Below are 15,564 nucleotides of genomic sequence, written 5' to 3'. Positions count from 1 at the left end.
GGACTTCCTCAACTTCAAGACCTTGAACTTGGGTGTGACCTAAGCATCTGCCCGGTGCTCTGCTCTGGCCCAAGGTTGGCCTGCTGTCCCCAGCCCGGTGGAACCCGGCCCACTACCTCAGGGTGAGACGTCCTGACAGGACCACAGGACTGCCCTGGAGAAAGGCCCAGGCCAGGGACCAAAGGCAGCATGAACATCTGTGACCAACAGAAGCCAGGCAGGGCCGGGTGGGCGGGGTTCCCTCTCACCTCCACCGCTGACTGATGAGGGCCCTCGTCACAGCCATGCAGCTCAATAGCAGAGCGCAGATTCAGGCCCCAGCCTGTCCCCGTGAGAAGCAGGCAGGACCTGTACGGAGCACCAAGGCCTGAGGTCACTGACAGAAAACAGGGTCAGAGGGTATAATCTCACAAAAAGATGGGGCACACCTTGGCTGAGCTGCAGGCTGGGGTGATGTCCTTGGGGTGGGGGGGGAATCGTGGAGCCCAGGGAGCTGCCATCAATGGGAAACCTGGGATTTCCTCTGGTCAGAAGCAAAGTAAGTGCACAGTTCTTGAGAAGCCCTCACCAAAAACAGGGCCCCCCCTGATATTTGGGCCTGAGTATCAACTGCAACCCTGACCCAGAAGTTTCCTGTCAACTGAGGCTCCTGAGAGCTACCATTGACTAATTAATCCTTGGTAGATGCTTCTCAATAAAGCTTTAGTGTTTCCTTGAGAGCAAGCTGACAACTATTTGAATTTGAAAATTTCCTGTTAAAATGTCCACAATGTCTTTGATAGTCTTCCTTCAAGATGTAAAGCCGAGCTCCCTTCCCTCTGAGCGTGAGCTAGACTTAACAAGGACAAGGTGAACAAGGCAGAACTGATGGTGTGACTTCTACTACTTGGTCACAAGAGGCCCTGTGGCTCCCTTCTTGCTCTCCATGTCATGAGGACCCCCAAGCACTCTGTGGGAAAGGCCATGTGACAGGAGATCCGAGTCTCCTGTCAGTAGCCAGCAAGGAACTGAGGCCTCCAGCCAACAGCCAGGCTCACACCTCGGAAGCAAGTCCTCCAGCCCTAGTCAAGTCTTCCAGCAAGCATAGCCCAGGCCGAGATCCCAAACTGCAATATCCAGAAATGAGAACTGCCCAGCGAAGCCACTTCCAAGTGCTCGACCCACAGAAACTGCGGGATAATAAATGAATACATGTTATTGCTGCAAGCTGCCAGTTTGGGGGATGATTAGTTACATAGCAAGAGATAACAAATAGATTTCCTAATTTAAAAAAATAGGCTTGATCAGAACACAGGATAATTCGGGTGTGTTTGTGGTGGGTGTTTAGGAGGCCTGACAATAATCACTAGCAGGTTGCAAGGAGGACAAGGGTCCCCCAGGCCCAGAGCTGGCTGACCAACATAATAACGCACCCTGGCCCAGAGGGCAGCGGGAGGGGTCTGGGGAACCAGTGGGGCAGGGGAGTAGGCAACCAAGAGTCAGGGAGGTGACAGGTAGTGGAGTGTGTGTCAGCCAGGCTCCAAGGCCCCGGGGCATTGAACAAATTCAAAGTTAAGACAATTATGAATTTCAAGACAGCAACCACAGAGCATTAAACCCCAATCGCAGGGCCTTTCTGAGTGGGGAGCCCTTGCAGCTACACTGGTTGCGTGCCCTGAGGCTGGCGCTGGGTGAGCGGAAAAGCAAGGAGGAGGCAGGGAGTGGGGCTGGAATCTCACGGAAAATAGGAGAATTGGGTATTTGTGAATAGCCTTCACCTCTATCACTCTTCTTTTGCCTATTTTCTAGAAAGGCTTCTTTGGGATTATTCAAATGGTCTGCAACTCGTTAAGCTTGTTTTCCTGGGGAGGGGGGGAATGTTTTTGTAGGAATTTCTAACTAACACCCTCTCTCTCTCTCTTTCTCTCTCTCTCTCTCTCTCTCTCTCTCTCTCTCGCTTTCTGTTGACCTGAAATTGCCCGCCCTTGTCCAAATATCTTGTAATTTCACACTCTTGCCACTAGGTGGCGAGGGCACTCATTGAATAGAGGAATAAACAGGCTTCAAAATCACCCCTAGCGTGAGGTCTGTGAGTCCGGGATTGAACTCATTTGAACGCCCCTCCATGGATATTTGCCATACCTTTGCACCACGTGTGCTATTACCAACTCAATATTTTTCTTAGCATCAGCCCACTTTTTAAATTTATGGAAATGATTTTAGGAAGGAAAATCGATATGCTCTAATTTAATTGAGAAAGCGGTCCCACCTGCCATAGAGAGAAGGTAACATAACAGTAAGTTCACAGAAAATACAAGGACCTGTTAACTTCCGACCAGATGCATTTGCTGAGCCTGAGGGGGCAAGCAAAGGTCGACGCCCCAGTGGTCAGGAGTGCCAAGCTAAATTGTTCGATCCATTCAACCAAACAGAAAACCCTCTGACACCACAGACAGATCAAAGGGTGCCAGGCCCACCTTTTATGCCCTGACAGCATCCAGGCAGACCCTCACCGGTGGCTGGCTGACCCAGCACACACCGTGCCGGGCTCCAAGCAACACGCCTCAAGGGCCTCATACTCACTCAGCCTTCATGGCTCCCCAGGGAGGCAGGTTCTTTTATTCCTCCATTTTACAGATGAGGAAACTGAGGCAGAGAGAAGCGGAGACTATTCCTCAAGATCATGGAGTTAGTAAGTTAATAAAACTGGGTTCGGAGCCAGGCATGCTGCTCCACAGCCTGGGCCCAAACAGCTTTACGGATAGAGATGTGTATCCGCAGAGAACCAGCCCGCAGAGTTTCTGGTCAAAGCGGCCCCAGCAGCTGGGGCAGGGGTGACCCAATTACCCCTGGTTGTACACAGGCTAAAAATGCTAGGTAATAGTTTCCACTTCTTACTCTCCTCTGCTTCCCATGAGAAGGAAAAAATTGTTTCAAGGGGATAATGAAGGATCCTGGGCTCCCCAAGTAAAAGGTTTCTAAGCAGCTTCCGTTATAATACAATGACCAGACCCAGGCTCTCTCCTTCGGGTCAGGGAATGGGAAAGGGGTGACTCTGTCCCTCGTGTGTCTCAGTATGTATGTCAGAGGCATATGTACCACCTGAAAGCACCTAAGAGACTCAACCGATCTTCAGTTCAGGAATGCCTCACTCTGTGAACCTCATCCATTATGCCTCGGTGCCCGGGTGCCTGAGGAGCAGCTGGGCTCGTGGGCAGACAGGCAAACGGCAGGCCACTAACTCAGCTGGGGGAGCAGGTCAGGGAGGGCTTCCGGGAAGAGGTCACGCCCTGGGTGAATCTTAAAGGAAGGGAGTGTGACAGGCAAAACTGGGGGGGAAGGGGGGGTGGGGAGGGGAGGGATTCCAGAAAGAGAAAGGTACAGAGAGGGACACCAGCATGTGGGTGGTGAGTAGCGACAAAGATGACCTACCATGAAGCTTCAGGTCAGGAAGAGATGACAGGGGAGCCTGGAGTGGATGGCCAAGGAGAACTCTGCCAAGGAGTTGGATTTCATCTCGAAGACACTGAGGAGCCATGAAAAGATGTTGAGCAGGCAAGTGTCAAGGTCAAACCTTTGCAGCCGGAAGCAGAGACCGGCATCCAGGAGACAAACGTCCTGGAGAGCTACGGACTGGCTGGAACCAGAGGAGAGACGGTCAGCAAAACTGACAAATGTGTATTATGCTCGGACTATGTGCTAGGCAGAGGTGTGGTTATAAACAGCAGTTAACAGAACAGAGACTCGGTCCTCTTGAAGTTCCCTTTCAGTGGGCACAAACATTTAAGAAATGCATAGAAATTTAGGGGCAGCTGGCTGGCTCAGTCGGAGGGAGCATGAGACTCTTGATCTTGGGGTGTCAGGATCGTGACTTAGAGCCCCACGTTGGGTGTAGAGATTAAATAAAAACTTTTTAAAAAATTATTTTTAAAATGCATAAAAATTTAAAAATAAGATCTTAGGTCCTGTTAAGTGCTATGGAAGGAATTAAATGGAATACTATGGTGCAGAATTATGGAGAATTGCCTTAGTTGGGGGGGAGGGCCTTTGAGAAGGAGGACACTTGACCTGAGACATGAATGATGGTCAGGAGGAAGCCATGGCAGAGTTTGGGGGAAGGGTGCCCTGGGCAGAGGGACCAGCAAGTGCACAGGCCCTGAGGCAGGAAGATACTGGAGTGATGGAGGAACAGAAAGAAGGTCAGCGTGGCTGTAGATTAGCAAGCAAAGAGGAGAGTGCATTGCAAGGTCAAGAACTAGGTGGGGGTCAAGCCATAGTGGGGCCTCTTGAAACAGGGAGGAGGTGGAGTTCATTCTGGTTGCAATGGGAAGCCAAGGGAGTTAAGAGAAGACCAGGGCAGTGGCAGTACAGGGGGTCAGTTCTGAATATATTTTGGGGCTGAGACAACAGGAATTGCGGTTGGATAGCAGGTAGAGCCAAATCTTTGGAGGAGTTTTGTGGTGGAGAGAGGCAGGAAAAGTAGTGGTAACTGGAGCAAAATGTGGAATTAAGGAGGGTTTTTTAAAAGGACACTACTTTAGGCCATTTGTAATCTAATGGGATTGATCTAGTAAAGGATAAATTTGATGATGCAAGAGAGTGGGTAGCTGTGGGAGCAATGTCCTTGAGAAAGCAAAAGATGCTAACCTTAAAAATAAAACCACCGGTTACCTTGCCAGCAAAAATGGGTTTATTCGGGAATAGCAGAGAATTACGAGCCGAGACAAGCAAAGTACTGCAAAACCATAACCCAGTCCACAGACTAAAGGAGAAGAGGGCTCTTTTATAGAGGAAGCAGAGGGGGAGCTGGGAGGGGCTGTTAGAAACAAAAAGCCCATTGGAGTAAACTGGGAGGTCAAAGTGTGGCGGTTTTTCATTGGCTGAGTTGTGGTGGTCTCTCATTGGCTGGGCTGTTGCAGGGCGGGGAGAGGAAGGGGAAGAAACCTTCCTTCCACCTGCTGGGATAGTAAAGTAGCATCCAAGTGCAAGGTCCCTCTCTTCCTATCGGGTCTGCAATTGACCACGAGTGGTAGGGCACGAGAGCTCCCTCTGCCGGCCTCCCCGCTCCGTTCTAAACAAGATTTCCTTTCATTCGTTTTCGCACAGCGGATGGATAGAATGCGGAGCACCAGAGCCGGGTTTGCCCTTCATATTGGTTTTCTCTTGCTGCTGTAAGAAATTATCGCAAACTTACAGGCTTACAGCAACGCTCATTCCTTATCTCACACTTTTCAAGGGGCCGAAGTGTGGGCACAATGAGGATCTGGGTTCTCTGCTTAAGGTCTCAAGAGGCTGAAATCATGGTGCGCGCAGGGCCGTGTTCCTTCCCAGAGGCTCCGGGGAAGAATGCACTTGCTGGCTCACTGCAGCCGTCCGCAGCATCCCGCTCCTGCTTTGTCTTCAAAGCAGCAATCACGCATCAAGTCCTTCCTGTTGTCGAATACCGACCTCTGTGCTCTGGAGCCCAAATATGACACGAAGACAGAGTTTGGGCATCAAGAGGAAGGACGGTTTTATTACTTTGCCAGGCAAAGGAGGCTGCAGCCGGCTAAAGCCTTCCAAACTGCAGACCCGCCCGGGGTAAAAGGCTGAGGGATTTTATAGGAAAGTACAGGATCTGGGAGGTTTTGATAGGAATCGGGTACGTTCGGCCCGCCACGTTTGTCACGTCTCCAACGTGCTCTGACACCTGGCACTGGCACGGGCCACCCGAGTCTCCTTACTAAGTATCCATACCAGGTTCCTGGACCAAAGGATTCTACAGAAAAACAAGTGAAGGGGAGGGGGAGGCTCAAGAATGCGGAAGAGAAACATTTTTTCAGTTTGAAGTCAAGCCTTCCTGAAGCCTTAGTGGGTCCGTCTTCGTTTCCATCCACCTTTCCGTTTCTACAGAGGTTCCATTCTCACGCTCCAGATCTCTCCCACTTCCCTTTCTGCTGCGTCTCTCTCACTTCCTCTTCTGCCGGCAGCCACAGAACGTTCTCTGCACTTAAGGGCTCACACGTTTAGATCAGGTCCTCCTGGAAAACCGCCCTTTTTAGAAGTCAGCTGTGCCGCAACACACAGCACAACCACAGCAGTGATGTCTCATCACATTCACCACTTCCGGGGATTAGGGTGCAGGTTCTTGGGAGGTGTTCCTGGGAATTGCGCCCACCCGTAGCAGCAGGACGTTTTTGTGCCGCAGCAGGTGGGAAGACCGAATGTAGGGACACAACTACACCACAGGCAGATCGGCGGGTTTGCCCTCAGAGGCACATGGGCTGCTGTAACAGAAACCTGAAAAGACAAGGTTCAACAAGATAAAATTCTCTCTCTCTCTTTTTCTCTCTCTCTGGAAAAAGTCCAGGTAGCCATGCCTGAGCTAGATGGCAGTTCCAGAACCATCAAGGACCCAGGCTCCTTCTTTTTGCTCTGCCATCCTCAAGTCCGGGCTACACCCCAAGAACCAAGATGGCTTTCCCATCCCCCTGCAGCCAGCGGGAAGCAGAACTGATCACTTCTTCCTCTTTTCCATTGGCCTGCACTTGGTCACATGACTACATCTGAAGGCAAAGGGGGCTGGGAAATGTAGTCTTTAGCTGGAGGGCCACATGTCCAGCTAAAATTCTATTTGTGTGAAAGAAGGGAAGAGTGGACACCGAAGGACAGTGGTCATCCCTGAATCAGCTTGTGAGGCCATGATGCTGAAAGTATAAAAGTACAGTGATAAGGCCACTGTCCCAGAGACCTCAATGAGGTTGGAGAAGGACCAGAGTGGGTATGCTCAAGGACTTGTGCTGGAATGGGGAGGTGTAGTCAAGAGGTGGGGTGCTTGCATCAAGGCTTCGAGGAGGAGCAGTTGCTGATGATGGCCAGTCTGGGGTAAGACTGTGAGGGTGAGTGGCTGGGGGGGACCCCAGGGCAGGAGCACAGTTCGGGAGAGGCCAACAGACTGTGAGGCCAGGGTGACCAAGGGTCATCCACATGAATGCTGGAATTACAGAGAGGGAGGACAATGTTCATGGTGGACAGAAAGCCTTGTGCCCGGGGGTCACCCACAAGAGGAGTGACCAGGATGGGGAGCAGCAGGCGGGAGCAGGTGGCCTGGCAGACAACATGCATATCAAAAGAGCTGAGGTTTGCGTGAGGAAGAGAAATCACAGGGAGCCGCAAGAAGAGGCAAGAGGACAGGGTCCTGGGGGAGAGCTGGGCTCCCATTCTAGATGTGGAGGAGGATGTCAGAGGAGAAGTTGGGGTGAGGGTTGCTTGAGAGAGGTGGAAGACAGGGCCAGAGGAGGGGACACAGAATGAGCAGAGAACCACCCAAAAGGGGAGAAGTCCACAGATATGCAGAAGGCAGTTGGCCAACTTGGCAGCTGATGGGATATGGCAGTGGGGGAGAGAGGCCATCCCTAATGGTGCCCCAGGTTTCCAGCTGGGTGACTGGGTGGATGCAGCTGGCCCTCCCTAAGGCGGAGAACACTGAGGAGGGCTGGCTTTTGGGGGAAAGACACCCAGATTTAGGTCATGGTGGGTATGAGCCTCCTGTAGGACACTCAGAGGGGATGTCCAGGAAGGACAGGATGCCCAGGTCTGGGCTGGCATTGGAGATGGGTGGGCAAGCGGGTGCAGCTGGACTGGAGGCCAAGAGAGAACATACATGACTAAGATAGGACTTGTTGCCCGCGGGAAGTATCCGTATCTGGGTTAGTTGTGAACTGAAGGGGCTGAGGGGAGTGGGCAGGGAGCATGCTGTGGTGTTCAAAACATGCACACACGCGTGCACACACACAAGATTTTTCCAGAATAAAGGAGGTCATAAGCATGTTTACAGACTGAGAGGAAGGAGGGGGCCCAGACAGAGTGGGCCTCCACATATAGGGAGTGGGAGGTGACCTAGTAAGTAGCCTGAAGGGGCAGGAGAGGAGATTGTCTCAGTTTCTCCACAGGGACAATGGTGTAGGATACTGGGTCAGCCAACTTGGGCAGCCCTGGAAGGAGGAGCCTCCCCACCTCAGGAAGCCCAAAGAGCTGCCCCTCTCCCACCCTCCGTCCCCACAAAGGCCTGTCTGACTGAGATAAGGAGAGCAAGGCATGCTCTTTATGGCCAGAGATTCCTTAAATAAAAGCTGCCACATCCATACAATGGAACCATGGCAAACACGGGTGGCATATGTGGGTATATTCACAGGTGGAAAAAGGAGGTTCCAGAAGAGCATGGGCCCCAAGTGACCTGATTTGGGGTAAGAAAAAAAAATACACACAGGAAAAAAATAAAAGGCAGTCTTGCTTGATATTGGAATTGAGGAAAATTTTATTGTCTTCTTCCTGCTCATCTGAACATTCAATTTTTCCACAACAAAAATGAGTTCTCATGTGTGCTGTTTTTTGTTTGTTTGGTTTTTTTTTTAAGTTGTACATGCTGAAAATAAGAGGGATATCTCAGAGGTCCAAAAGGAAGAGTGTGTGCCCAACTAGGTCAGGTCAGGTCAGGAAACAGCCTGGGGGCTGGGGGACCGCCACTCACCGGGACTCCTTCCCCACCTGCCGTAAAGGCATGAAGGCAGATGAAGATGGGACAAGGCCAGGCGTCCACAAGTGGGAGAAGGGAAGGTCTATGGAGGCTGAGGTTCCTGGTCTGGGATCCAGGTTCCGATGAGAGTGTTCACCAAGTACCTGCCAGGTGACCCCAACTGGAGCAAGCTGTCTTCACAGCAGGCATGACTCCAGGGGACCAGATGATACCTTCCCTCCCCACCCTGCTCTGGGCCAGGGATCAGAAGGTTGCGGAGGCTGGCCCTTTGGGCACACCGGGTAGCCTCCCTGGGCTTCACCGGAAAGCGAATGTGCAGTTCCTTCCCAGAGAGCAGAGCTGGGCCGAGCGGAGGGCGAGAACACAAGCACCCTCTGGGCCTGGCAGGAGAGATCCCGGCCTCCCGGCCACAGGGGAGGACAGAGGCTGGCCTGAGAGGGGCTCACGATAAGAAATAAGGAGGCCCACATTCGCAAGTCATCCTGAGCAAGGATAGTTTGCTGTTATCACAGTTTGTTTTACCAAAATGGGATATTACTTTCTCGTGCATTTCACTCTTGTCACTCAACAACACAACGGATATTCCTCCAACACAATTAATGCAGTTTTATTTCATTTAACATAATGTCCGTATAATACCCTGTGGTGTGCAGGCCCCAGTAACTATTCCTTTTGTTTCCAGCTTCTTGCTTTGCCGTTAGCAACGCTGCAATACACGTCTTTGGGTACTTAAAACAAAAGCAAGCCAAACCCAATCCCAGGTGACCTGGGAGCAGCGGGCCCTTGACGGGGCCACGGGGCCACGGTGGCAGGGGAGCCTCTCAGTGAGTCAGTGAGCAACCTGCTGGCATCTGCACAATGAGGGGCCAGGTTAGAAGAGGACCGGGGTCCTCCCTGCTGATGGAACCTTTCCGAGTCAAAGCGTCGACTCCCTCCGGCAATCACCCGGCACAGACTGAGGGAGGACCTGCGAGGTGCGGCCGCTGACCGAGTCCCCATGGCTTGACCACGGACACAGCCCTCGGGGAGCTGCTGTGCTGTCGGGGAAAGCCGATGACAAACATACAGATGAACAGGAGCATGCCTTGAAGGGGGCTCCGAGTTGCGAGATGCTAAAAAAGTAAAACACCCACACTCTGTGTGAACGAGAGGCATTCTCTTACGGGTCTAGGGTAGTGTGTAAATGGGGTGTTTAAAGCACCCCTCAGGGACGCCTGGGTGGCTCAGTCGGTAAGCGTCTGCCTTCAGCTCAGGTCATCTCAGGGTCCTGGGATCAAGCCCCGCATCGGGCTCCCTGCTCAGCGGGAAGCCTGCTTCTTCCTTACCCTCTGCCCCTCCCCCTGCTTGTGCTCTCTCTTGCTCTCTCTCTCTCTCATTCTCTCTCTCTCAAATCAATAAATAAAATCTTAAAAAAGAAAAAGCCCCCCCCCCCCAGGCCTCTGCCCTTGACTTCTGCTGCTGCTGTCACTGTGGGTGTGGTGCCCAGGTGCCCTCCATCCCGGCCAGGGTACCACCTGGCGCTGCTCAAGCATCAGGGGATCCTCCGCCGGCAGCATCGCGGGGGGCCCAGGACCCTCTTGTCAGGTTTGGCGTCTGTGGCTGACGCTGGCCATGACCACAGGAATGGCCCAGGGGACCACTTCCTCTCCTCAGCGGCCCCTCACTCTGGGCTCCTCTCCCGGGCCCCTCTTGCAAGGGCTCTGTTTACTTCAGTTGCTAGAACCCCTCTACTTGTTCCCAAAGCATTGCTATACCCCAGGGGTTCCCCCACATCAGCAGCGCCCCACACTCTCCACGGGCACAAATTGTGCCATCTCTGCAAGCCCTTTTCTGACTGATTTGATATTTCATATGAGTGCAATTTTTTATAACTTATTATAAAATGACTACATGAATGTTCCAATTTTATAATATACTTTTGTATAATAATTTACTGTTAAGCTTGATTTTTATTAATGTTTTTTTAATATTAAAAAAATAAACTGAAAATCCATTTCTCTTTTAAAGGGAACTCTTTATCACTAACATAAATGGAAAACTGATGTCAGTCCCTTAGGTAAAATTTAGCTATAGAAATAAATATAATGCAAATTAAAAAACGATCTTAGGGGGCCTGGGTGGCTCAGTCGTTAAGAGTTTGCCTTTGGCTCAGGTCATGATCCCAGGGTCCCGGGATGGAGCCCCACATCAGGCTCCCTGCTCGGCGGGAAGCCTGCTTTTCCCTCTTCCCCTGCTTGTGTTCCCTCTCTCACTGTCTTTCTCTCTGTGTCAAATAAATAAATAAAATCTTTAAAAAAAAAAATCTTAAATTCTAGCTAGAGACCAATGACTGATGGAGACCAAGCCACAAGCCCTCAGCATCCTGTGAAAGAAAAGGATCAGGAGGTTTAGAAGGTGCTAAAGATGCAGTGACACCGAAAAGTGACTTTCTCCTTGACCTATTCAGAAGAAGCACAGAAAATTTAAAACGACGTCGTTCTCCCCCCATAGGATTCTCAGCCCACGGGAGCCGCCCCACCTACACCCTGCGTATGCAAGCAGGGCAGGGATGATTGCTTCCAGTTTACAGATGAGGAAGCCTCAGACTTGGAGGAACAACCAGCAGAGCCACTCAGCTCCAAGGCCTCCCCTTCCTGGAAGGCTTCCCCACCTCCTGGGACCTGGTGAGGGGCCTCCTTGGTTTTCCCACAGACCCCGTACTGAGGCCCAGCGAGGCACGGGTGGTCCACGGGGATGCACTGTGGGACCCCCTTCTGTAAACAGGGGTTGACCTACCATTCAGGGCCCAAGTCCCCGGGACCAGAGACGGCCCCCCAGGGCTGCACGTGGGGGATAAGCCAGGCTATTTTCATCATTTCCTTCCTCCCACTGAAGCAGCGGCCACCACCGGCTGCCTCGCGGAGAGCTACCACCTCAGCCTCAAGCAGGACAGTTCAGGCCACAGAAAGGGGTGCCGGCTGCAGGCCTCACAAGTAAGTGGCCCTCTTATTACCCAGCACCACCTCCCACAGCGCACCCCCACCCAGGTGGGACGGCCAGCCCCCCGGCCCACCCCTGTCCCACCTTCAGCTTTCCCCCCCAGGAGATGGGGTTGGGTGGGGGCACTGGCTCTGAGACACTGGTTCCTTGGTTCATTCAACTAATATTCACAGCCTGCCACGGGCCCGGCCCTGGTGGGGAGAGCCTGTCTTAGGAAGGGGAAGCAATCGTAGGAAAGTCAGCAAACCAGGCAAGAGCCTGGAGCTCATGAGGCCTGAGTTGGAGTCGGTTCTCTGACACAGACCGCTGGGTGACCCTGCACGAATCATTCTCTGTCTCCAGGCCTCAATTTCCCCAACTCTGAGTATTGGCCTAGATGCGTGGCTTTCCAGAGGGAACCCCTTCTGGGCTGCCTCCTGGTCCCCACCTCAGCATCCTCATCCTGCTGTTTTCTACATCGAGTATCACCTAAGGGTTCACTGGGCCACAGGCGAGCTGTGGGAATCGATGGGAAGAGGTGTGGTCTGTGAAGTCCACACCATTGGCCTGACCCCAGGCTTGGGCGTGGGGGCTGGGAGCAGCCTGGGGGCCAGGGGCCAGGACTAGGAAGCATCTAGCCGGCATCTGCACCTCTCCCCCCTGAGAAGGGGCTGGACCTCCTGGCCCCTTCCTAAGAGCGTTCTTACCCTCGCTCCCCTCCCCACCCCTCACAGCTACGCTCCCCATCCTGCCTTCTGAGTGTCCAGGGAGGCTCAGCTAGGCCTGGGTTGGGCACACTTCACTTCCTGCAGTCTTCACCACCCCATTTCACAGAGGAGAAGGCTGAGGCCTGAGAAGGGAGGTGAGTTGTCCTTTGTCCCAGGTCAGTCCCGCCGGCCATCGGCAGGGGGTGCGGACTGCCAGGCCCTCCCTCACCTCACGGCCGCTCTCCCCACAGCCAGCCTGCCAATGCCTGCCTGGGGGGCCCTGTTGCTGCTCTGGGCTGCCGCAGAGGCCACCAAGGAGTGCCCCGCAGAGTGCACCTGCCAGGCCCTGGAAACCATGGGGCTGTGGGTGGACTGTCGGGGGCGGGGGCTCACGGCCCTGCCCGCCCTGCCGGCCCACACCCGCCACCTCCTGCTGGCCAATAACAGCCTTAGCTCCGTGCCCCCTGGCGCCTTCGACCACCTGCCCCAGCTGCAGATCCTCAATGTGACGCAGAACCCCTGGCACTGCGACTGCGGCCTCACCTACCTGCGTCTCTGGCTGGAGGACCGCACGCCCGAGGCCTTGCTGCACGTCCGCTGCGCCAGCCCCGAGCTTGCCACCGCCCGCCCGCTGGGCCAGCTGACGGGCTTCGAGCTGGGCAGCTGCGGCTGGCGGCTCCCGGCGTCCTGGACCTACCCGGGGCTCTGGTGGGATGTGCTGCTGGTTGTCGTGGCCACGCTGGGCCTGGCTCTCCTGGCCGGCCTGCTGTGCACTGCTACAGAGATCCTCAACTGAGCCCAGGCCCCCAGGGTCACCCCTCCCCAGACCCCGCCGGGCCTGGGCAGCCCGAGCCACCAGTAACTCAAAATAAACTGGCTGCTCAACCATTTTATCCAAGTTCAGATTTTTGGTTTTTTTCCTCTCAGCACCCATGTCTGGCTCTTTCTGGAAAACTGGGTCCGTTTTGTTATAACCAGATACCCATTGGGCCTTCTCTGTCGCCCCGGTTCTTAGTAAAATGGGCTGTCCCCCCTCCTCCACACCAGCCTCCCCCAGTCCCACAGTCTGTGGACATCCCAAGCCCTTCCTCCGTGCCTGACAGGTCCCAGGACTCCGGTCCTCACGCTCTCCTCTGTCCTGGCCCCTGCTTCCTGCATGGGCCACGCCGGAGGGCCCGGGCAAATTTCACATGAGCGTTCAGCTGCCCTCCCAATTCCACAGAAAGCGTGCTCTCCCAACACAGCAGTGAGCAGAGCAGGAGACACGGAAGACCCTGCGCGGGTAGGAGAAGAGCCATTCCCGTCTCTCTGACAGACACACCCTGAGAGGCACATCACCGTTTCCAAAACGGCCTTTGGCCACGAAGACACCTGCTCACCTGGCCCCATCCTTTCTCATCTTCTCTTATAAGCTCTCTCTCATTTTCCTCCTCTCTAGCCCTCTTCTTCAGAAACAAAACAACAAATTCTTCCCTTTCTCATGGAAACAACTCCAGGTGCTGACATCAGACACCTGCAAACTGGAGTCCCACTTCCACCCCCAGCAATGGCCACCAAATTCTTCAAACAAGACACTTCTCTCCCTCAGAGGAATTCTGGTGCCAGCTGTTAAACTAATAAACTTTCCTCCACAGCATGAGAGAATACTTCCAGGTCTGTTCCTGGCCACCCCAAATCCAGATAGAATTACACTGAGGTCCTTCCCTCGAGGAGGTCCGTGCGGTGGACCTGTGGCTCGGAGGGTGCCACAGGGAAGGCCGGTGGGCACAGAGCACCCACTGGAGGACACTGAGCCACAGAGGTGAGGCTGGAGCCGGGGGCCCAAACTCAGGGGAGGGGAGGGGCTGTAGGGAGAGGTGGGGCCTGCGGGAAACTGGAGGGCCCGTGTTCCACCTAATGCTGCCCTGCGGGGGTGTGGACCCAAGCACCCAGGCTTCCCATTCTTCCAGGGGGGTTGGAAATCTGCATCTGTGTGTGAAATCTCTGACTCAAGTGTTGGCAACGAAATCCAACAAAAAATGTTGTGGAAATAACAGCACACATAAAACGTAGTAATCGGCTGGATGGAGTCCACAGGCTGGGAGTGTGGGATTTCTGTAGTCGGAGCCAGCAGCTACCGGGCTGCCTCATGAGAATCGGAGAAGCTGGCTTCTCCTCACCGGGCCCTTAGTTTGTGCGCGGCCCCGCGTGAAGCACCTGCCGTGGGTCATTCTGTACCCCGTGAGGAAGGCACTGCTCCCCCACACTGGCGGAGGACACAGGCCCAGGACCCCTGACAGTCACTTCGCAGGCATGATCCCAGACAGCTCCCCCTTCACACCTGAAAAGTGCCCCCTTGAAAGCTTCTGAAACTAGGGACCTTCAGCCCCCCAGTCTCCTTGTGGGGTGCCCCTATATTCTGCTCCTGCTCCCTCCTGAGGCCAACACATGCAGCCACAGGTCTGGGCACAAGGGCGATCATAAGCCTTGACTCTGCTGGCCGAGCGGCTGGTCCCATGAGAACTTGCCAGGAGCCTGAACAGCACCGCATCACCAATGCGGGGGGCGACACCGCTGCGGGCGGAGAGGAGGGGAGGGGAGGGGCTGCCAGCGGCCGGGCAGGGATCTCCCCAGGTGGGTGGCGGATTCAGACGAGAATCCCCAGGGAAACAGGTGCACTGGGAGCTTCAATCAGCCTCCTCCACTGTCCCCACGGTCCTTGTCCCAGGCCAGCAAAGTGGCCACCACAGAGCCATGTACACAGTCCCCACTGCTCCACAGCCACCAAACCAGCAACCACAGATCCCGCCGCCGCCGCCACCACCGACCATCCCCCTCTGGCCACTGCTGTCCCCTGCAGGGCTGCAGGTCCCCGCCACCCCTGACGGCCGGGAGCACCACCCCCAGCACTGCCACCGCTGGCGCCCACATGGCCTGCTCGCCGGCCTCACGCTTGCCTCCCCTCACCCTCTCCTCTGCAGCCACAGAACAGCAGCCCTGTGAGGCGACACCGCCCCCCAGCCCCTACCACCTCGGTCACCACTAGCACCAGACAACCACGGACCTTTGCCCCATTATAAGCAAAATGCCGTCTCTGCCACCGCCATCCTACGGTCTCCGTGACCGCATCCTCATGACCATCTCCTTCACGAGCATTTTCAAAATCAAGCTGCACGTGGAGAATTTGTCGAGGCGACTTTGACCGGCTGCTGTGACCACCCCCACCTTCCGGGCGGCTGACCCCCTCCACTGATGGCCGGGGGGGCCGTTCCCCAGCAGGCCTCTGCCCCACCGCAGGCTCCCCTGAGCCCGGCTCCCGTGCCTGCTCGCGGCCCTCCGCTGCTCCTCTGCGCTCCTCCGGCCAGCGGGCGAGCAGAGAGCGAGGGGCAAGCACGACGATGGTGGCCCGGCCTCGCCGTGGTAGCG

General features: G+C 54.6%; 2 protein-coding genes across 3 annotated transcripts in view; one reads left to right on the top strand and one right to left on the bottom strand.

Moving 5' to 3' along the window:
- Positions 1 to 4,646: 4,646 nt before the first annotated feature.
- RAB43 (RAB43, member RAS oncogene family) overlaps positions 4,647 to 15,564 on the bottom strand; it is a 56,775-nt gene continuing 45,857 nt past the window's right edge. Inside the window, exon 3 of the mRNA XM_078074545.1 lies at positions 4,647 to 6,258. The gene's annotated coding sequence lies outside the window, so the exon portion shown is untranslated. The remainder of the gene's footprint in view (positions 6,259 to 15,564) is intronic.
- GP9 (glycoprotein IX platelet) lies at positions 11,412 to 13,057 on the top strand. 2 transcript variants are annotated; one of them, XM_036099709.2, is made up of 2 exons: positions 11,412 to 11,466; positions 12,411 to 13,057. In XM_036099709.2, exon 2 carries the CDS (start codon positions 12,422 to 12,424, stop codon positions 12,953 to 12,955), a length of 534 nt encoding a protein of 177 aa, XP_035955602.1. In that variant the 5' UTR covers positions 11,412 to 11,466; positions 12,411 to 12,421; the 3' UTR covers positions 12,956 to 13,057. The 2 variants fall into 2 exon arrangements, with proteins under 2 accessions (XP_035955602.1, XP_035955600.1); XM_036099707.2 differs by lacking the exon at positions 11,412 to 11,466 and adding an exon at positions 12,187 to 12,314.

The sequence above is a fragment of the Halichoerus grypus genome, chromosome 1, assembly GCF_964656455.1.
Source record: "Halichoerus grypus chromosome 1, mHalGry1.hap1.1, whole genome shotgun sequence".
NCBI lineage: Eukaryota > Metazoa > Chordata > Mammalia > Carnivora > Phocidae > Halichoerus > Halichoerus grypus.
The sequence above is the reverse complement of the archived record's forward strand: the minus strand, read 5'-3'. Positions and strand labels throughout refer to the sequence as shown.